This window comes from Antechinus flavipes, chromosome 5, assembly GCF_016432865.1.
Source record: "Antechinus flavipes isolate AdamAnt ecotype Samford, QLD, Australia chromosome 5, AdamAnt_v2, whole genome shotgun sequence".
Taxonomy (NCBI): Eukaryota; Metazoa; Chordata; class Mammalia; order Dasyuromorphia; family Dasyuridae; genus Antechinus; species Antechinus flavipes.
The window spans coordinates 289,449,436-289,467,918 of record NC_067402.1 but is presented as its reverse complement, the minus strand read 5'-3'; the positions used below and the strand labels follow the sequence as shown (position 1 = coordinate 289,467,918).

The 18,483-nt window shown below is 54.9% G+C and overlaps 1 protein-coding gene across 3 annotated transcripts; it reads right to left on the bottom strand.

Moving 5' to 3' along the window:
• Window positions 1–2,434: 2,434 nt before the first annotated feature.
• CCDC134 (coiled-coil domain containing 134) lies at window positions 2,435–15,991 on the bottom strand. 3 transcript variants are annotated; one of them, XM_051962212.1, is made up of 7 exons: window positions 15,260–15,991; window positions 10,776–10,888; window positions 9,319–9,440; window positions 6,843–6,927; window positions 4,366–4,547; window positions 3,448–3,519; window positions 2,435–3,009 (listed from the first exon to the last, which is right to left on the bottom strand). In XM_051962212.1, the coding sequence occupies exons 2-7, from the start codon at window positions 10,876–10,878 to the stop codon at window positions 2,884–2,886; spliced, it is 690 nt and encodes a 229-aa protein (XP_051818172.1). In that variant the 5' UTR covers window positions 10,879–10,888; window positions 15,260–15,991; the 3' UTR covers window positions 2,435–2,883. The 3 variants fall into 3 exon arrangements, with proteins under 3 accessions (XP_051818172.1, XP_051818171.1, XP_051818170.1); XM_051962211.1 differs by lacking the exon at window positions 15,260–15,991 and adding an exon at window positions 12,405–12,608; XM_051962210.1 differs by lacking the exon at window positions 15,260–15,991 and adding an exon at window positions 12,401–12,607.
• Between the last annotated feature and the right edge of the window lie 2,492 nt (window positions 15,992–18,483).

Below are 18,483 nucleotides of genomic sequence, written 5' to 3'. Positions count from 1 at the left end.
GGCCTCTTGTTCCTAAGAGCTGTGTGGGCAAATCATTTCCGCTCATCGAGCCTCAGTATCATCTGTAAAATGGGGGCGTGGGAGTTTTTCCCAGCTCTAAATCCATATCAATCCATCCATCCATCCATCTATATGTCTATCCAACCATCCAACTATCTATCGGTATCTATCTCTATGTATCCATCCACCTACAACCATATAATGTGTGATATGTGTACTAGTATACGTGTATGTCATATATCATAGTTTTTAAAGCGTGTCTGGGTAACTGTTACTCCAGGCCCCCCATAAGACTTCCACTGAAAGCCCATGAATCTCCCTGACAGTTTCTGGACAGTGTGAGCCCAGAATCCCTGATCAGTTATTACTCAGGTGACCTGGGCAGGTCACTTAACCTCTGTGCCTGTTTCTTTCTCTGTAAAACCATGAATCTGAACTTCATGGTCCCCAGGCCAGGTCTCGTCTCCCACGCTCCTCCCAGCTTCCCCTGATACTGACTGAGCCTCAGGCCCTGTAGGACCAGTAAGAACTGGGCCAGTGGGGCAGCGAGGTGGCAGCCCGGAGTTCCAAGCCCTTCCCAGCTGGGCGCCCTGGTCTAGCCCCTGGGGGAGGGGGTGCATCAGCCTTAGCCCTTCCTCCTTACCAGCCTTTCTCCACCCTGACCAAGGTCACCCATGGACCGTGAGGGTTGGGATGGGCCTGAGAAGGCGTCTGCTCCCACAGAAGGAAACTGGGCCCCCGGAGCCTGTGACCTGGCAGCAGAACCAGAACCGACCGGGAACCCGAGAACATCTCGGAACCAGGTTGGCGCCTCGGACACCAGATCTCCCCTCGGTCTCCAAGGCCCTTTCTGGACTGGCAGCCTCCGGTCGCCGAGAACAATTCCTGAGGCCGGGGACCAGCCAGTCCCCGATGAGTGACCCTCCCCAGGGCAGAGATCATACCTTAGAGGAGGGTGCTCTTCACCTGGGACCCTGAACTTGGATTTTGAAACACGTTAATTGCTATTACAGTGTGATATTATAAACATATTTTATTTCATTTATAAAAAACCGATTCTGAAAAGCGCTCCATAAATTTCAGCAGCTTGCCTGCTTGAGGGCTCCAACCCCAAGGATTTGAATCTGTTTCTATTTATAAACCGAACCCAAGTTTAGAACTGTGTAAGTAAGCACCGGGCCTCAAACCCAGATCTCCTGACCATCAGGAGCGTAGCTGGAGATGGAAGGGCCCGTAAATCTAACACAAATCCTCCTTTCCAGGTGACCAAGGGATCAGGTACCCCACCAGTAGGACGGGATAGACTTTCCCCTTCGAGTCCCAGCTCCTCCACTGCCTTCAGGCGCGACAAATGTTTGAAGAGTCTGTCGCTCTTTAAGGCCAAAGGTCAGCGATAAAGCCCTAGAGATGACCATCTGACCTCGATTCATCTGCCCTCCTTCCATGCACTTCTCAGGGGAGGCAAGATCTGGAAATGCAATGGCCTCAGGGAGCTCGGGCCTTCATCTGGCCATACCGAGGCCCGTCCAGGAAGCCAATGCTCTCTTCCACAGTTACGGGGGCACCACATTCGACATTAAAATGCCAAGCGTTAGTAGGAAAATGGTTTTGATTTTACGTACTCCCTGAAGTCTCTGGGACTCCCCAAAGTGCCGGCCTACACCTGTATTTTTGCCTCATGGAGCCCTTCTTTTTTAAAAACTTGAGGGAAATCCAGGTTAGATTGTGAACTCCTTGAGGACAGAAGTTGTTTTTGCCTTTCTTGGTATCCCCAGCACTTCTGCTTAGCACATAGTAGGTACTTAATAAGTGCTTCTGGACTGACTAGCTTTCAGATGAGATTAGTGAAAATTAAGAACTTTCAGAGTTCTTTCTAAGCCTCATGAATTTTATTCTTGGCTTCAGGCTAAGCCGCCCTGTCCCAGACCAAACCTTGTTTTGGTTTTGTGTTTCTTAATTTCCTTTTTTTTTGTTTAAATTGAAGCTCTTTATTTTCAAAACCAATCTTGCAAACCAAAGCTTCTTAAATCTCCCCACGTGGGGTTGAATAAAACAATTCTGGGTGAAAAGGGGTCACAAAAAAGTTTGAGGCCCCACCCTACAGGGCAGGCCTGTTGTTTCCTATCTTTGCATGCACACAGTAGGAGCTTATCCTTTTGTTGGATTGAATCTCTCACTGAGAAGGGATTTACGAAGCACCTGCTGTGTGCCAAGCAGCATGAGGGCCAGGGGGGTGACAGCCACACTGCCTAGACCCCTCTCTAGTGGGACAAATGCCACGGGAGGTCCAGGCAGCTCCACTCCGGATACCCCCAGCTGCTTAGGCCCTGCTCCTTCTTCCTTTGCCTTTAAAAGCATCACCAGGGGCTGCCCTCTCTGCCACAGGATCCAGGAACCATGCCCACCCCTCCCGAATCATATTAGGGGCCAGAGATGTATCCAAAAAACTCGCTGAATTTATTGTGTCTTTGCAAAAACGGGCTCATTTGGCAAGGCGGGTTGTGCGGGGGAGCCCGGCAGGTGCCCCTGATGTGGCTCTCTTGGCGAGGGGATGCCAGGCTGAGGCTCCAGCCTGGATCACTTCAGTCTAGGATGCCCGCCCACTTCTTTGGTTGGCAGAGCAAGCGATTCTCCAGGGAGAAAATGGGCTTATTAAGGTTCCGGGCTTAAAAGGAGCAGCCTGGGCCCCTTCTGCTGGGGAGTCCTTAGTCCCACAGGGACCGTGGTCCTCGCTTTGGGATGAGGGCTCTCGGTCTCAGCTGCCGGCCCCCCGGTGGGCCAGGAGATCCTCCATCCACTGAGGGAGGCAAGGCAGCCCGTCCTTCAGCCCCACTGCCTCCTCCTCGGGAAGCCCGGCCCGCCAGCCTGGGCGCAAGCAGGGGGCTATAACTCCGTCTGAGAGCGAGAGATTCGGGGGCCCTTCCGGATTTCCTTCCTCTTCTCCTCCTTCTTCCGGCGCCGCTCCTCGTCCTTCAGGGCCTTCTGGAAGGTGTCCGTAGCAGAGAAGGTCTAGCCGGGAAAGAAGGGAGCGGCTTTGGAGCGGCCCGGACCTTCCCTCCCAGGAGGGCTTCTGACCCAGCCGCCTTTCCCAAAGGAACCAGAATTCCCAGGCCCTTCCTGGTGTCCCATCCCCGCATATTTATCAGGTCTGTGTTCTATGTAACTGGAGAAAGCAGGGAACACTGTCCCAGAGCCAGGCAGACCTGGGTGCGAGCCCGCTGGCCCCAGGGGATCATGGGCTCTCAATGCTCCGGACAACTCTGAAGCACCATAGGAAATGCCCTCCTGCCCTCCCTGAAGTCACAGCTCCAGTCACGACCCCTACTCAACCTCAGGGGAACAGGGGGCAATGAACTTTTTTTTTTTTTAAATCTAAATAATTCTCTTTCCGTCCTCCCAGGAGGGCAAGGCGGCCCAACGCTCAGTCCTCAGGGGGCCCCAACTCACCTCTGAGTGGTCTGTTGTAAAGGGATTCCTATAATCCGGGGACCTCTCCCCAATCCCCAGCTCCTGAGCCATCTGCAGGGCCACAAGAACAAAAGAGCATCATGGGTCGCCTGCCTCAGTTTACCTGCCCGTGCTTTGTTCTGGTCTCTTCCTTTAGGGCTTAATTCAGAGCTGATGCTCCTAAAAGTAGCCACTCAGGTCGGATGACCTTCCCCATTTATCTATTAAAATGGCAAGTTTGTGAAAGCAAAGGCAGTGGGGGAAAGGGTGTCTCTTTGGCATGTAAATGCCTGGGGAAGAAGGCTGGAGAGATGGGAAAGCCCACGGGGGAGGGGGAGGGTCACAGGACCCCAGACTGGCTGAGGAGGAGGGGCTCCAGGGGCAGACCAGAGAGAGATTCAAGGGAGAGGGGCCAGACTGGAGGCGCCAGAGGCAGGGAGCCCAGTCCAGGGCCTTCCGCGGAGTCCACCCCTAGTAAAACGTGTGCTGGGAAGTCTCGCAGAAAACGGAAACTGTTCTGGGGTTCAAATCCAGCCCTGTGAGCTGATGCAGCTCGTGGGACCGTAGGGGCCTGAGCCAGAAGGACTTTGGAGGCCATCTCCCCATGCAACAAACAAGGAAACTGAGCCAGCCAGGACAGCAGAGCTAATATATAGAAGTACTGATGTTCTGGAAGGCAAAGGTCCAAATTATAGCTCGATATCAGTCTTCTCATTTGTAAAAGAGGCACTATGGGAGAGCCAGGACTTAACCCTCAAAGCACCGGACAAATCGGAGCTATGTTACATGTGGTATGAGTGACTCCAGAGCTGGGCTGGAACAGGAGGAGGGCCGGAACTGGGAGGGGTCAGCCAGGACTAGGAGGAAGGGCCGGGGAACCCATCCCGCTTCCCGCCTGTCCGCCCCGGGGGGCCTCACCAGGCTGAGAAGCTGGGAGTAGGTGCCCTGGTCGAAGATGCCCGTTTGGTTGCAGAAGCTGATGCCCCAGCGGATCAGGTGGTTCCAGTTGGAATTCCGGTCAAAGTAGTGATGCACGATCTTGGGGAAGCGCAGCGCGACATCGCCGAAGAAGGCCGTGTTCTCCACCACGTGAGAGAAGGCTGGGAGAGGGGGCCGGGGTCAGCGCCGAGCCGGGGGGAGCCGGCTCTCATCTCCCGGACCCCCTGCTGCCCACTGCCGGGACCCTTGTCTCCTCCAGGCTGGGGCACTCGGTGACTGGGCAAGTCTCATCTAAAAATCCTGGCTCCCCTCACAGGGCCCTCTGGGCTTAAGCCCATGTTTCTCTGTGATCGTCACCTAAGGAAGGGGGTGGGGCAGAGGGTGACCAGAGCCGGGTTCATCTCCCTTCTCCGGCTTCCCCCTCCCGGCTCTGAACCCTGAAGATGCTCTAGTACATCTAGAGTCTGTCCCCCGTACATCTAGCAGCACCTTGGAAAATAATTAGGCAGAAACTAGGGACGGACTAACCATCTCCCACCATACACCACAAAACGAGAACCCAAAGGGTAGGTAACGTTCTAAACGAATTAGAGAAGCAAGGAATTAATCCACTTTTTGATCCGTGGGTAGCAAGAAAAGAACATGACCTTAAACAAACAGCCAAAAGACTCAGAGAAGATAAAAGGAGCATTGTGCCAAACACTAGGGAAACAGAGAAAAGAAGACAGTTCCTAGAACTTATGTTCTAGTATCATTTCCAAGTTCTATGGGGAACATTCACATTTATAAGAATAAGATCTATTCCCCATTTGAGAAATGGTGTAGGTTCTCAAGGGAAGAAATCAAAAGTTTATACCGCCATATTTTAAAAATGCTCCAAATAATAATTAGGAAAAATGCAAATTAGAGCAACTCCAAGGTTCCATCTCACATCCATCAGATCCAAACAAAAATGGAAATGACAAATGTTGGAGGGGATGTGGGAAAGCAGGCACATCGTGCATTGCTGGTAGAGCTGGGAATTAATCCGGCCATTCTGAGAGGCCATAATTCAAAATTAATTCAACTCTGCCAATCTTTTGACTCGAAGGTACCACTACGAGGCATATTTCCCAGAGATTAAAAAAATAGGAAAAAGAAACATAACAAAATTTCTCTATTTTTGTACATGTGGGTTTAGCCCTTTTTGTAAAGCGGAGAAATGGCGAGTGAAGGATTCTCTCTCAACTAAGAATGAATAAACAAATTACAGCATATGAATAGCATGCCCGAAGAAATGACAAAATGGATTTGAAAAGATTTGAGAGGGCTTATATAAGTGGGGAAGAACAAGGTGGGCAGATCTACCGCAGGTAATACAATAGCAAACTAACATAAAAATAAAAACAAGACTCGGGTCATTCTGATCAGGTCAATCCCAGAAGAACAGAGATGACAAAGAGAAGATGGACTCAGGGGGCAGAAGAAACTCTATTTTTGGACACAGGGATTTGTTTTTTCTGACTACGCGTATCTGTTGCAAGGATTTATGGTTATTTTCCCTCAACTGAGGATGGAATTTGTTTTTTCTGACTATGCATATTTGTTGCAAGGATTTATGGTTATTTTTTCCCAAATGGGGAGAGGGAAAGAAAAGCAATTTTTAACATGAGCAAAAACAGAAAGACCTAATTGCTATTTCTAGGTCTAGAATGAAAGCATTTAACTTAGTGTGAGCACCTAGAAAAACAAGGCTGAAAGAGGGAAAAGTCCAGAAAAACAAGGTCATAAAATGGAGGAACAGTCACAAAAGGGGATTAGGAAAATGTGCCCACTTCATAGACGAGAGCTTATTTTGGTAATTCTTTTTTTTTCCCCTAGTAAATGTATTTATCTTTAATACACATTGCTTCACAAATCACGTTGGGAGAGAGAAATCAGAGCAAAAGGGAAAGTCAAGTGGGGGTGAAAAAGAAGTGGATGCAGACGGAGCTTTCTGTCAAAGTGTATCGGGATGGGTTTGGATTGTTTCAGGAATTGTGCGCTCCCTCATCCCTGCTGATGCAGCAGCATCCAACAAACTGGGATACCTGGCAGAATGGGGGTGGGGCTGAACCCAGGGTCCCCACGGTGGGTCTCCCCTGCGCCTGACCTGCTCCTGTGTATCCATGCCAGGCTCCCGTAGCTTTACGGCTAAATGTGTCCGCAACTTTTTACACCTTAAAGAGAACCAGCGAGGGTCTCTCTCCTCCCCGGCAGTGACTGGGAACGGGAGATGTCAGAGCACTGTTCTGGTGCCGCGGGCTCGTGCCTCCAAGAACCCGACAGGCAGCCCCAGGGGCCCATGACTGACAGAAAAGGAACCGAGACCCAGGGGAGCCAAGGGCCTGCCTGAGCTCACCCCAGCTCAGATTCTGATTCCCCGCCTGTATTTCCATAGTGATAATAACACAGAGAGAGGGGCGGGGGCTTCCTACCGTCCTTCAGCTTCTCGTCCTCCGGGAAGGGCCCATCTGGGAAGACGTCGGCTGCCACCAGGGCGGCCCGGGAGTCCTCCAGCACCTGGGAGATGGGGGCAGGAGGGGGTTAGGCTGTTCTGGTTAGGGAGGGGGGAGGAAGGGGGAGAAGAAGAGAGAGAGAAGGGAAAGGAGGAAGAGGGGAGAGAAGAGGGAGAGAAGAAGGAAGAGGGAGAAGGGGGAGAGGAGAGAAAGGGAAGGAGGGAAAAGAGGGGAGGGGAATAGAGGAAGAGGAGGAAGGAAAGGAGGGGGAGGAAGGGGACTCCAGAAAGGCAGATCCTGCTACACAAATTCAGAGCCAGCAGGGACTCCAGAAGTCGGAGACCAATCATCTCTCTCTTTTTTTTAAAGTTAAATGTCTTTTTTTTCCCCAAACAACAAGAATCTGCCTCTCTATCCACCCTCCCCCACAGTGAAAGTGAGAAAGAGAAGCGCCCGTTAGACAAGATCCAACCAAACCCACCCCCAGAAGCATTTCTCCAGCCGAGCCCGGAGTCCTCCACCCCCTCATTTGGGTGGCTAACACAGGCGTTCCCCCCAAGTCCTCCAGAGTCGTGGTGGATCACTGACCCTCTCATCTGACAGATGTGGAAACTGAGATCTGGCTTTTTAGGAAGGGGCAGCCAGGGAGCACCACGGTGCAGAGCACTGGGACCCGAATTCAAATCCAGCCTCAGATACCTACTAGCTGTAGGACCCTGGGCAAGTCCCCTAAGCACTGTCTGCCTCAGCTTCCTTATCTTTAAAATGGGGAGAATACCTCCTAGAGTTGCTGTGAGGATGAGAATGTTTGCACAGGCCGGCGCCCAGCACATAAAAAGCATTGAAGAGCTTTCCTTCCCTCCTCCCCTCTGTCCCTCCCTCTGCCTGCAGTCACTGCCCTCCCTGCCACCCTTGGGGTTTGGCACAGGACTCTTGGTCTTGTAGCCGCGGGACCCTCCTCCGCCACACGGAGAGGCCCACGGTCCTAACTGGGCCAAGAGCTAACCCTCACTAGAGGTGGGAGAAGTGAAGAGGAGTTATCTCTTTCCTCCCCCTTCGGAGGATCCTCCGAAATCCGCCCCTGGCCCGGGCTCTGCTCTGCCACATCCCACCATGATGACACAATGGGGGGATTGGGACGGGGAACAAGGTACAAAGGGCGGGTCCAGAAGCTCCCCCTAATCGCTGAACCTTCAGGGGGTGGAGGCTTGGGGGCTGGGCCAGGCTCCAACGCTGCCAACTAAGTCTTACCCAGGCCGGGCTCACCCAGTCCTGGACCGGAGAGGAGCCGTGAGCGCCCTTTTTGCTTTGCTCTGTGTGCCCATCACTTAGCTCAGTGCCCGGCACGTGGTGGGCGCTTAATCAAGCCATGAACAATTCCACCCCCCACCCCCCAGCTCAGGAGGGGACTCAAGGGCCACAAGAACGGCTCCCGCATTACAGATGGGGAAAGTGAGAAGGGGATCTCGTCTCTCTCGATCCGGGGCCAGGGCCGGGTCTCCCTCTCAACCTGACACGGAGCCCCAGGCTTCTTGTGTCAGTCAGTAAGGGGGCTCAGGTGCTGCCCTCCACCCCCGATCCTCTGCCTGCCTCAGCAGAGCAAGAGGGGAGAGGCAGCGCACCCCCAGAGTGGGGCAAACAAGCTGGGGGAGGGTGATCAGAGCCAGGAGGTGATCCCCCTGCCCGGGAGAGCCAGGCTCTTCATGACGGCAACCCCTGGAGAAGGGGGGACGGAGCTGAACTCTCAGCATGGATGAAATCGCCGCTCTCACCCCGGCAGGTGGTAAGGTCAAAGGGCAGAAGTGCAGAAAGGGCCCCGAGGCTGGCCAATGAGAACTCCCCTGTTCCACAAGCCACTTGTGTCTGTAACATGGGAGGGAGAAGCCCGGGGCTCAGGGAGGGCTGCCCCACACCTACTAGGCAAAGGAGCCCCCAGCCCTGCGGCTCTGGGAACACTCACCGGGATATCACTGGTCAAGCGAGCGAGGCTCCGAGGGCCTTCTAGGCTGGCTTTCCCCGATCGCCCCCTCCCACACTGGACGTACCGGCAGGACTGGCCTTGCTGCCGTTCTATGACCATGAGTGGCCTGTCTCAGACCTGGAGGATCTCCCTGGCTCCTTCCTGCCTGGCTCAGGTGCTTCCAGCTCCCACCCAGACCTCTCTGACTTGGTCTGTTTACCTGTCTGTGTAACTGCTCCTCCCAGAGACTGAAACTCCTTCTGGGCACAATTCCTGGCCAACAGCAGGCGCTTAATAATGCTCACAGAAGAAGGGGCCTGGAGCCAGTCCCCTAAGGAAGCAGGGCTGCAGGGAGCCTCCCCCCTGCGATCAGAGCTCACAAATGGCCCTTACTCCCTGGGCAGACCTCAATTTACTCATCCTTGAATGGGGTCAATAATACCAAAGTCCCCATCTCACGGGGTTGCCCGTCCTGGACCCGCTCTGAGGGCTGACCTTGAAGAGGCCTTTGAGCATGACGTCGATGATCTTGTACTGCTGGTGGACGTCGTTCAGCTCGACGAGGTTCTTCAGGGCCTTCATCTGGTCCTTGCGTTTCACCGCGAACAGCTTCTTGTCTGAGGCCCTGGTTAAGGCCGGGACCCCTCGCCCCGTGAAACGCCCTTTTATTGCCAACCTCCCAGGGCACCGAGCAGGGGCAAGGACGGAGAGGAAACCGGCCCTGCCCGCCGAGAATGTGTTCTACCAGTGGAGCTAATGGCAGGTGAGAAAATAAGGGCGTGTGTGTGTGTGTGTGTGTGAAAGAGAGAGACATCTAGAAATGTGTGTATATGAGAGAGCAAGAAAAAGGGAGGAAGAAAGAAAAAGGAGGAGGGAAGGGAGAAGGAGAGACGGAGAGAGAGAAACAGAGAGGAAGGGAGAGAGATAGAGAGAAATGAAGGAAGGAGAGACAGAGAGATAGAAAAAAAGAAAAAGGGGGATGGAAGACAGAGTGAGGGAGAAAGAGAGGGAAGGAGGGAGGGAGAAGGAGAGAGAGACAGACAGAGAGAAACAGAGAGAGAGGTTCAGAATGGCTGGAACTGGGCCATGTGTGGGAAGCTACAATGTCTTATCTAAACAATAGAACTCATTAGGAAGGAAACAAGCATTTTTTTTAAGGGTTTATTATGTTCCAGATCTGTGCAAAGGGAGATTCTCACAACAATCCAAGGAGGGAGGTGATGGTATTATTTCTAGTTTGCAATTAGGGAAACTGAGGCAGGCAGAGGTCCCTGACTTGCCCAGACTCCTATAGCTAACGTCTGAGACAGGATTTGAACTCTCTTCCTGACTGAACCCAGTGCTCTCTCTACTGCGTTTCCTATTGGGTCCCAATACACAGAAGACACTGTTTGTTGAATGAATGACACTCGCTAGCCATGTAATCTTGGACAAACCAATCCCTCTGTGTGAGCCTCAGTCTTCTCATCTGTACTAAGGTGATAATAGTCCCTGAAGTACCTCCTTCACAGAGTCTTTGGGGGGAAAGTGGGCCTGATCCTTTGGAAAGGGCACAGGCTCAATCATCAAAGGACCCAGATTCAAATCCCACCTTGGACAAATCCCTTCACCCCATGACCAACTTCCACCTATAAACAATAAGGGGCTTGGGCTAAGCCCGGCTTATTAAACCCTCCTGGCTGTTCCATGAACAGGAGACTCTATCTCCCGACTCCAGGCATTTGCCCTGGCTGTGCCCCCTGCCTGGCAAGCCTTCCCTCGTCATTGCCAAGTTCCAGCTTAAATCTCCCCAGGCTCGAACCCTTCCCCATCTCCTTCATTCTGATGCCTTCCTGCCATTGCTGACCTCCCACTGCTGCCATCTCTAGCCTAGAGTCGCACTTAGCGTTTGCACACGGCCTCTCCCCGCCAGCCTCCCCCACGGCCAGCCACCGCCGCCAAAGGAAGGATACAGATCTCCAAGCTCGGAGGCGGGTTGGTCCTGGCTGGGTCCGATGCCCCCGCGCCGGCCAGCATCAGCAGCCAGCAGAAAGCGCAGAGCTGGGAGAGGTCCATGATCCGGGCCCTGGAAGGCAGAGAAAGTGAGAGTGAGGGCAGCCCCACTGGGAGAACTGCGGGGGCCTCCCCTCTGCTCCTGCTGGATCTGAATCCGACTGCGCCCCGCACAAGCTATCGGATGTTGGACGAGTCTCTTCCCTTCCCCCGGCCTCAGTTTCCCCTGTAGTAAAAAAGGTTGGATCACATGATCTCTAAACTCCCCAGCTCCTAATCCTCCCGGCTAGAGAAGGGGCCAGTCCGTAGCACAGACAATCGAAGAGCAGGCTGTGGGATAATCTCAGTCACCTTAAGAAAAGCACGCTGGTTTTGTTATCAGCAAGGAGCTGGCAGAGGCTTGTGGGACCCACTTTAAGGAGAGGCAAGGATACAGGGAAATAATAACCCAAACGATTGACATTTATAGCCCCGGGAGGCTTACAGAGTTTTATGAGGAAGACAGGGTGCGCCCAATTATGCCCATTCTACAGGTGAAGAAACTGAGACTCAGAAAGAGAACCATCAGGAATCGGGTCATGAGGCAGGGCAAGGGCGCCACACAAATGCCCCGTCCTCACTACTACTGTCATAGGAAGGGACAAGGGAACGCAGGGCGGGAGGCACAGCCTGACCTGAATCAACTCTGGCTGAACCCGGGCCATAAGGAGCCTGTCTCACAGGGGAGTGAACTGAGGCAGGGGCAGCTCGCCTAAGGTGAGGGAGCCTGCAAAGGACTAAAGGGACGAGAGAAGGCAGAACGGGAGAGAAAGGCTGTTCTCTCTGGCGTTGGCAGAGCCTGACCCAAATAAATTCTGGCAGGTTCAGGGCCACCAGGAGGCTCTGTCTCACGGGGGAGTGAACTGAGGCAGGGGCAGCTCGCCTGATTCTCCCAAGATGAGGGACTGGGGAAGGAGGCGGCCTGCCAGCCGCAGGGAGCCCGGCAGGGAAGGAGTTAAAGGGGCCGGGGAGCGGCTGGGGCTGCGCGACACCAGTCCCAGCTGCGGCCCCCAAAGAACTAGCGCAGGAAGGAGAGGAAGTACCTTGGGCCAGGTGTGCAGAGGGTGGGGGAGGGGAGGACCACGGCAAGCTCTATTAAGCACCTGCTGTATGCCTGCTCCAAAGGCAGAGCCCCAACAGGGCTGGGGGGGCTCCCAAGCACGCCCAGCCAGCCATGGCACTGCCGGGTCCCAGCTGGCACGCGCGGGGCTGCCTCCTCCCCAGCTATCTTTCCCAAAGCCTCTTCTCTTCCGCCGATTTCCACCCCCTCCCCCCGACCAGCCCACGGGCGGAGCAGATGCGGAGGGAGCTGCCCCTCCCACCAGAGGTCAAGGAATGACCTGTTAGATGTTGGGAAGGCGCCCTAAAGGTCATCCGGTGCAAGCCCGCTTTACAGATGAGGAAACTGAGGCGGGGTGACTTGTCCCGGCACACTAACAAGAAGTTGGCAAAGCCAAGACTGGCCCGGGGCGGAGCCTGCGGGGTCCCCCCGAGATCCCGGCGCCCCTTCCCCCTCCCAAGTTCGGGGCGAGCGCCAGCCACCTACCCACCCGGCCCGAGCCCCCTCCCGGGCAGCAGCCGCCCACGTGCTCGCCGTGGGCCTCTTCAGTGGGGGGTGCGGGGGGCCCGCATGGGGCCGCGGCGAGGGGCGCTCTGGGGGCGCCGGGGCCGCCGCCGCTTCTGCTTCTGCCGCTTCGGCTGCGGCCGCTACAGCTGCCACAGTCCCCGCTCCCGCTCTCGCGCCTCCCGCCGCGTCCAGCCTCCTCGCCGCCTGCCGGGCGTCACTTCCTCCCGGCAGCCCCCGGTTTGTAGTCCGCGGTCCCAGCCCCGCCCCCGGCCCCGCCTCCCGGCCCCTGTAACTTTCAGCCCCACTGTTGTAGGGACCGCAGCCGCTGGTGGGCGGTCCGAGCCTGGGGAGCGCGCGGGGCACCGGATCCCGGCCGGGGGAAGCGCCTGCAGTACCGGAGCCCGGCCGGGGGAGCGCCTGCAGTACCGGAGCCCGGCCGGGGGAGCGCGCGGGGCACCGGAGCCCGGCCGGGGGAGCGCCTGCAGTACCGGAGCCCGGCCGGGGGAGCCCTGCAGTACCGGAGCCCGGCCGGGGGGAGCGCCTGGGGCAGCGGATCCCGGACGGGGGAGCGCGCGGGGCAGCGGATCCCGGACGGGGGAGCGCGCGGGGCACCGGAGCCCGGCCGGGGGAGCGCCTGCAGTACCGGAGCCCGGCCGGGGGAGCGCGCGGGGCACCGGAGCCCGGCCGGGGGAGCGCCTGCAGTACCGGAGCCCGGCCGGGGGGAGCGCGCGGGGCACCGGAGCCCGGCCGGGGGAGCGCCTGCAGTACCGGAGCCCGGCCGGGGGAGCGCGCGGGGCACCGGAGCCCGGCCGGGGGAGCGCCTGCAGTACCGGAGCCCGGCCGGGGGAGCGCGCGGGGCACCGGAGCCCGGCCGGGGGAGCGCCTGCAGTACCGGAGCCCGGCCGGGGGGAGCGCGCGGGGCACCGGAGCCCGGCCGGGGGAGCGCCTGCAGTACCGGAGCCCGGCCGGGGGGAGCGCCTGGAGCAGCGGATCCCGGACGGGGGAGCGCGCGGGGCAGCGGATCCCGGCCGGGGGGAGGGGGGGGGAGCGCCTGCAGTACCGGATCCCGGCCGGGGGAGCGCCCGGGGCACCGGATCCCGGCCGGGGGGAGGGGGGGGGAGCGCCTGCAGTACCGGATCCCGGCCGGGGGGGCATCCAACCCTAGGGCACTAAAGCCCGACCCCGGAGAGATGAGAGCGTCGGACTGCAGCCGAGGGACGGCAGGGCCGGATTCCCGTCTCCCCTCGGTCACTTGCTGTGCCTCAGTTTCCTCATCCTGTAAAATGGAGGAGGGGGCAAGTGCGGGCTCTGACTCTAAGGCCTTTCCCAGCTCTCAATCTACGACCTTTCCAGCCGTCTGTCCTTGGTCAAGCTCCTCTCCTACTTCAGGTCCCTGTTCTGTACAATTTGAAGCTGGCTACAGATGGGGGGTCGAACTTAGGTCCCCGCAAGACACAGAAAACATCACAGGACGTAAAACATCATTCTGGTTACATTCGATTAAAAAAGGTTTGGCACAAACAAAAGCAATGCAGCCAAAGAGCAGAAGGAAAGTAGAAAACGAGAGGAAAAAATTATAGCGAATGTCTCCGATATAGGCCCCACTTATCACATACAGAGAAACGAGTCAAATTTATAATCGATAAATGATCAAAGGATATGAACAGATAGTTAAAAAAAAATCAAAGCTAGTTGTGGATGGGATACTATTGTCCTATAAGAAATGACAAGCAGGATGCTCTCAGAAAAACCCGGAAAGACTGACATGTACGGATGCAAACTGAAGTGAGCAGAACCAGAGCAACGTTGTACACAGTAACATCGATGATCAACTATGAATGACAGCGATTCCCGACAGTACAATGATCCTAGACAATCTAACCTTATAGTGAAAAATGCTCTCCACCTCCAGAGAAGAACTCGGGGAACCTCAATGCAGACTGAAGCTTACTGGTTTTTACGTTGTTTTGTCTGTTTTCTTTCACAATATGACTAATAGGGAAATATGTTTTGAATGATTGCAAATGGATAATCTCTATCAAATTGCTTGTTTTTTCAATGAGGGTTAAGGGAAAGAGAATTTGGAACTCAAAATGAAAAAAAAAAAAGCAAATGAAAGAAATTCACATGTAATAAGAAAAAAAATTGAGGGGAAAAAAGAAATTAAAAGGTTGGATAGGGATTAACCCTCATCCCTAAAGCCTGTAAATGAAAAAAATTAGAATTAGAAAGAATTGATTAATTAGAAAATTAATTTAATTAGAAAAAAAATGAGGAAAAAAACTAAAAGGTTGGATAGGAGTTAACCTAAAGCCTATAAATGAAAAAATTAGAATTAGAAATTAGAAAGAATTGGTTAATTAGAAAATTAGTTTAATTAGAAAAAATGAGGAAAAAAAGAAATTTAAAAGGTTGGGTAGGGGTTAACCTAAAGCTATAAATGAAAAAACTAGAATTAGAAATTAGAAAGAATTGATTAATTAGAAAAAAATTGAGGGAAAAAAAAAAACTAAAAGGTTGGATGGGAGTTAACCCTCAACCCTAAAGCCTATAAATTTCCATAACCAGATTCAACCCCTGAGAACAGGATTCAAATCCCACAGGCTTCCAGGCACTATTAGTGGGATCCAGAGGTAAACAGCTAGTATCTATTAAACCTTATGTCTGGCTTTCTGATAAAGACAAGAGCAATTGCTCATCCCTCAAAGGGCCCATCCTAGGTTTCTTCACTCCCTCCCTCCCACCTGCAGATCTTGGCTCCCAGCGTCCCCTCCCTAGGTGCTGTTGCCCCCTCCCTTCCTCCTCTGCCTGCTAGAAGCTGTGGGAGTATCAGCTTACCCTGGCCTCCTTTAAGGCCTGCTCATTGAGCACCTCCTGTATGCAGCCTCCCTAATCAGGACACTCAGGGCTTTCGAGGGACCCTCAAGAGGGACCAGCCGGTTCAGGAGGAAGCAGAGCCTCCCCACAGGTTACAAGCTGGAATCGGCCATCTTTCCCCTCACACCCTTTCCCATGATTCTGTTCCCTCCAAGTTTCCAGCCCCTGCCAAGTCCACCTCTCATTTGCCGTGACTAATTCCTTTTTGAGTTCTGAACCTGTAATTTCATCAGTCTGGGAAAGTCCCAGAGCAGAAACTCCTGTTGATGCAAATCAGCCCCTGGCAGGTGACACATCCTGGGAGAGTTACCCAGGCTGCACCTGGGGAGCAGGGCTGAGTCCAGGCTAGCCCTCTGGGTTCCAGGCCCCTCCTTTTCCTTCATCACTACCCCGGGTCAGCTTCCATCCTGGCTATTGCATCAGCTCCTTTCAGCACCAAAATAACCTCCAAACCTCTAATCACCACTACTTTCCCCAGAACCTGCTGTGGCTCCCTCCAGACCAGGAGCCCCTCCCTCTCTGTGGGCAGACATTCTAGTGAAGCCCATGGACCCTTTCTCAGAACACGTTAAGTCAAGAAAAATAAATTCCAATTCCATGGAAATACAGCTACCAGAATCCTTCAGAAAGCAAGTTAGTGGACCCCAGGTCACTCAGACCGTTAAAGACCTGCCTGCCAGGAATGCACTTCCTCCTCTTGCTCCCCCTCCTCCCCTGTGCTCCTTGGTCTACATCAAAGCTCAGTTAATGGGCCATCTCCCTGGGGAGAACTAGGATTGCAACACCCAAAATTTGGGATCTGCAAGGAAACTTGTGGGCCATTTTACAGAGCAGGAAACTGAGACTGGGACCCAGATCTCCTCTTTTCCCTATACCAAGCTTCCTTTTAGTTTTGGTTGGGTGGGATATCATAAGTCCAACCACTAAAGGCATAGAGAGGGTGGAATCTGCAGTGGTGGGAAAAGGCCCTACTATGAAAAAATTCCATAGACCGGTAAAAAGCCCCCACTAGGTGCTGGGCTAACGGCCTCCTGACTGGGGAAAGCCAGGGAAGTCAGGCCCTCCGACGGCCAGGAAGAGCTGGACCCAAATTCTGCCCCGGCCACACACGGGCTGGCGCCCCTGGGCACTGGATGGGGCACATTAGTGAAGGTGCGTTTGGCCCTTCTCCCACAAAACTCTCTTGGGCCGTAGGCCGTGGAGCAGCTGCCACGGTAATCAAAGCCTCCTCATTGCCAGAAGTCTCAGGGCTGAAACAAAAAGGAACCAGCCGGGCACCGGGATACCCTGGGAAAAACAACGAAAAACAAAGGCCGCCCTGCCCTCAAGGAGCTTACACTCTACCGATTTGCTGAGCCTTGAAGGATGGTTACAAAGCTCTCGATTTGGGTCCATGCCCATAAATAAGATTTCTTTAGGAAATAAATATAGCTATAATCTGGAAAAAATAATAATATGCATTATGGGTCAGGCTAAAGTTTTCTGAGAGCCAGACTGGGGAGGGGAGCTGTTTGCAGCAGTGATCTCATCGGTCCAGGCCCTCCTGCTGGGCCCTGCCCACCTCGAGGCCCATCTGAGACTCGCATGAGAACAGCATATGTGACAGCTCTTGGCAAGCTCCGGCAATTGTGAGCATTGTTTATCAGCCAGAGCAGCAGATGGGGCCTGCGGTGACGGCTCCTGCTCCTTCTTTGCTGCTTTTCCGTTCCTGTCTCCCCAAGGCTCCGTTCTGGGCCTTCTCTTCCCACCGATCCTTTCCCCCTTGCCGGCCTCCTCCTCGGCTCCCGCGGGTCAGCTGTCATCTCTCCGCGGGTGACTGAGCCCCCCACATCCGCCACAGACCACAGCCCCCACTGGGACCTCCTGGAGTGATTCAACATGGGGGGAACGCCCCATAATCCTCCGCTTCTTGTGCAGTGGCCAGCATCCTCAGGGAGACGGACTCTCCGCCTCAGTCATCCCGAACTCCTCCGGGGGGCGGACGCCCATGTCCCATCTGCTCTCCAGCCCAGTCACTTCCGTCCTTCCTCCTCTCCTCTCCTTACCTCCCACCCGGGCTCTAGCAACAGGCAGCTGCAACGTCTACGGCCCATCCTCCGCTCACATCAAAGTAATCTGCCTAAAACTCAGTCTGACCCATAAGCCTGCCTCCTCCCTGTAAACACTAGGATCCCACAGAAAGTCCTGCACGTAGAGTTCTTCCAACCCTGGCCGCCTCTTACCTTCCCACTCACCTCCACGAGCTCTCCAACCGGGCTGCACTGGCCCTGACTCCATCGCCCTCTCGCTCTGCACTGACTTCCCCAGGTCTAGAATGCTCTAGCCCCTCACTCCATCAACTACTTGGGGTAAGCTTTCAAGCCAATCCCAGACTTGGTTGTCCCCCCCACAAACACATCTGATGTTCTAAAGCCCTGCCCTCCCCAGCTCTGGCATTCCACATTCTAAGAGCCCTGCCCCGATTCTGACATCCCCTGTTCTAAGCTCCCTCCCAGCCCTGACATCCCCTGTTCTAAGGCCCCTCCCAGCCCTGCCATCCCTTGTTCTAAGCTCCCTCCCAGCCCCGACATCCCCTGTTCTAAGCTCCCTCCCAGCCCCGACATCCCCTGTTCTAAGCTCCCTCCCCGCCCTGACATCCCCTGTTCTAAGGCCCCTCCCAGCCCTGCCATCCCTTGTTCTAAGCTCCCTCCCAGCCCCGACATCCCCTGTTCTAAGCTCCCTCCCAGCCCCGACATCCCCTGTTCTAAGCTCCCTCCCGGCCCTGACATCCCCTGTTCTAAGCTCCCTCCCGGCCCTGACATCCCCTGTTCTAAGCTCCCTCCCGGCCCTGACATCCCCTGTTCTAAGGCCCCTCCCGGCCCTGACATCCCCTGTTCTAAGGCCCCTCCCAGCCTTGATATCCCCTGTTCTAAGCCCCCTCCTGGCCCTGACATCCTGTTCTAGGCCCCCTCCCAGCCCCGACATCCCGTTCTAAGCTCCCTCCCATCTCTGACATCCTGTTCTAGGCCCCCTCCCAGCCCTGACATCCCGTTCTAAGCCCCCTCCCGTCTCTGACATTCCCTGTTCTAGGCCCCCTCCCGGCCCTGACATTCTCTGACCGTAGGCCCCCGGAGAGCACTATGAGATTGGGAGAGAGGCCTGTGGCCCTGACTCAGGAGAAGGGATTCATGCTGAAAGCAGAAGCT